The sequence below is a fragment of the Entamoeba dispar genome, genomic scaffold (assembly GCF_000209125.1).
Source record: "Entamoeba dispar SAW760 scf_1105229458505 genomic scaffold, whole genome shotgun sequence".
NCBI lineage: Eukaryota > Evosea > Mastigamoebida > Endamoebidae > Entamoeba > Entamoeba dispar.
Window position 1 is genome coordinate 1 of NW_001853226.1, and position 1013 is coordinate 1013.

Below are 1013 nucleotides of genomic sequence, written 5' to 3' on the forward strand. Positions count from 1 at the left end.
ATTTATAACATGAGAACCTGCAGATGGTTTCCATTTTTCTGAAATAATGGCTTCAGTAAATTCATTCTTTCCCAATTACTTCAAGTTGTCCATGGTTTGGAGAAAGAATTTCAAGAGCTTGCTGAACAAATTGATTTGCTTTAACCATTACCATTCTTTTTACTGCTGGTCCTTTCCAATGCATAAAAATCAAACGGACTTGATCAGGAATTCCTTGTAATTCTAATCGAAGTGCAAGAAGAACAAATGAAACTTGATCATCATGAAGAGCATTTTTTAATTCCATTATACCATTTCCTCTTTCTCTGAACACAAGTTTATTTTGGTTGTAATCAAGAATTATATATTCTCCATGTGGACAATCCAAAGAGTTCATAACTTTCATAGCATCTTCAACCATGTGTGAATGTTTTTTAAAATTTACAAATTAAGTTCATTGTTTTGTATTTAAGATTAATCTTCAACTTCTTTTTATTGATTTTTTTCATTGTATTTCAAATGATTAAGTAATCAAATTATTTGTTTTTATTATGTATGATGTTTTTTTGTTTGATTTTTTGTTATTTTGTTGATTCTTTATTTCTTGAAGTATTCATCTAAAACATTAAAAACTTCATTCACATTTTTCATTTTAAAAAGAAATTAAACAAAGAACTAACTCTTTAATTAGTATTACTTCTTGTATTTATGGTTTTATTAATCGTCCTTGGTATAACAACTTTCTCATATGGTCATTTTGAGGACCAGTTCCACAATACCCTTGGATGTTATTAACTTGTGCAATTCTTTCTCTATAAGAAAAGGAACTGTCTGCATGAATACTCTTTAAGGCATCAACAATTGAAAGATCAACATACTTAGGAGTTTGGAAAAATTGAATTTGACGTTTTGGTGTTTCTTGATTTTCAGGAGGTGGATCAACTGGTTGGTTGTTTAATGGAGTATCTAAGAGTTTAAATTTTTGGTAATCAGAACATGTGAAATGACGAGTATGACAAGAAGCTAATAATCAT

General features: G+C 28.8%; 1 protein-coding gene across 1 annotated transcript; it reads right to left on the reverse strand.

Moving 5' to 3' along the window:
- Positions 1-61: 61 nt before the first annotated feature.
- EDI_167080 (uncharacterized protein) lies at positions 62-400 on the reverse strand (the record flags this gene model as incomplete). Its single annotated transcript, XM_001734709.1, has 1 exon — positions 62-400. The coding sequence occupies one exon, from the start codon at positions 398-400 to the stop codon at positions 62-64; it is 339 nt and encodes a 112-aa protein (XP_001734761.1).
- Between the last annotated feature and the right edge of the window lie 613 nt (positions 401-1013).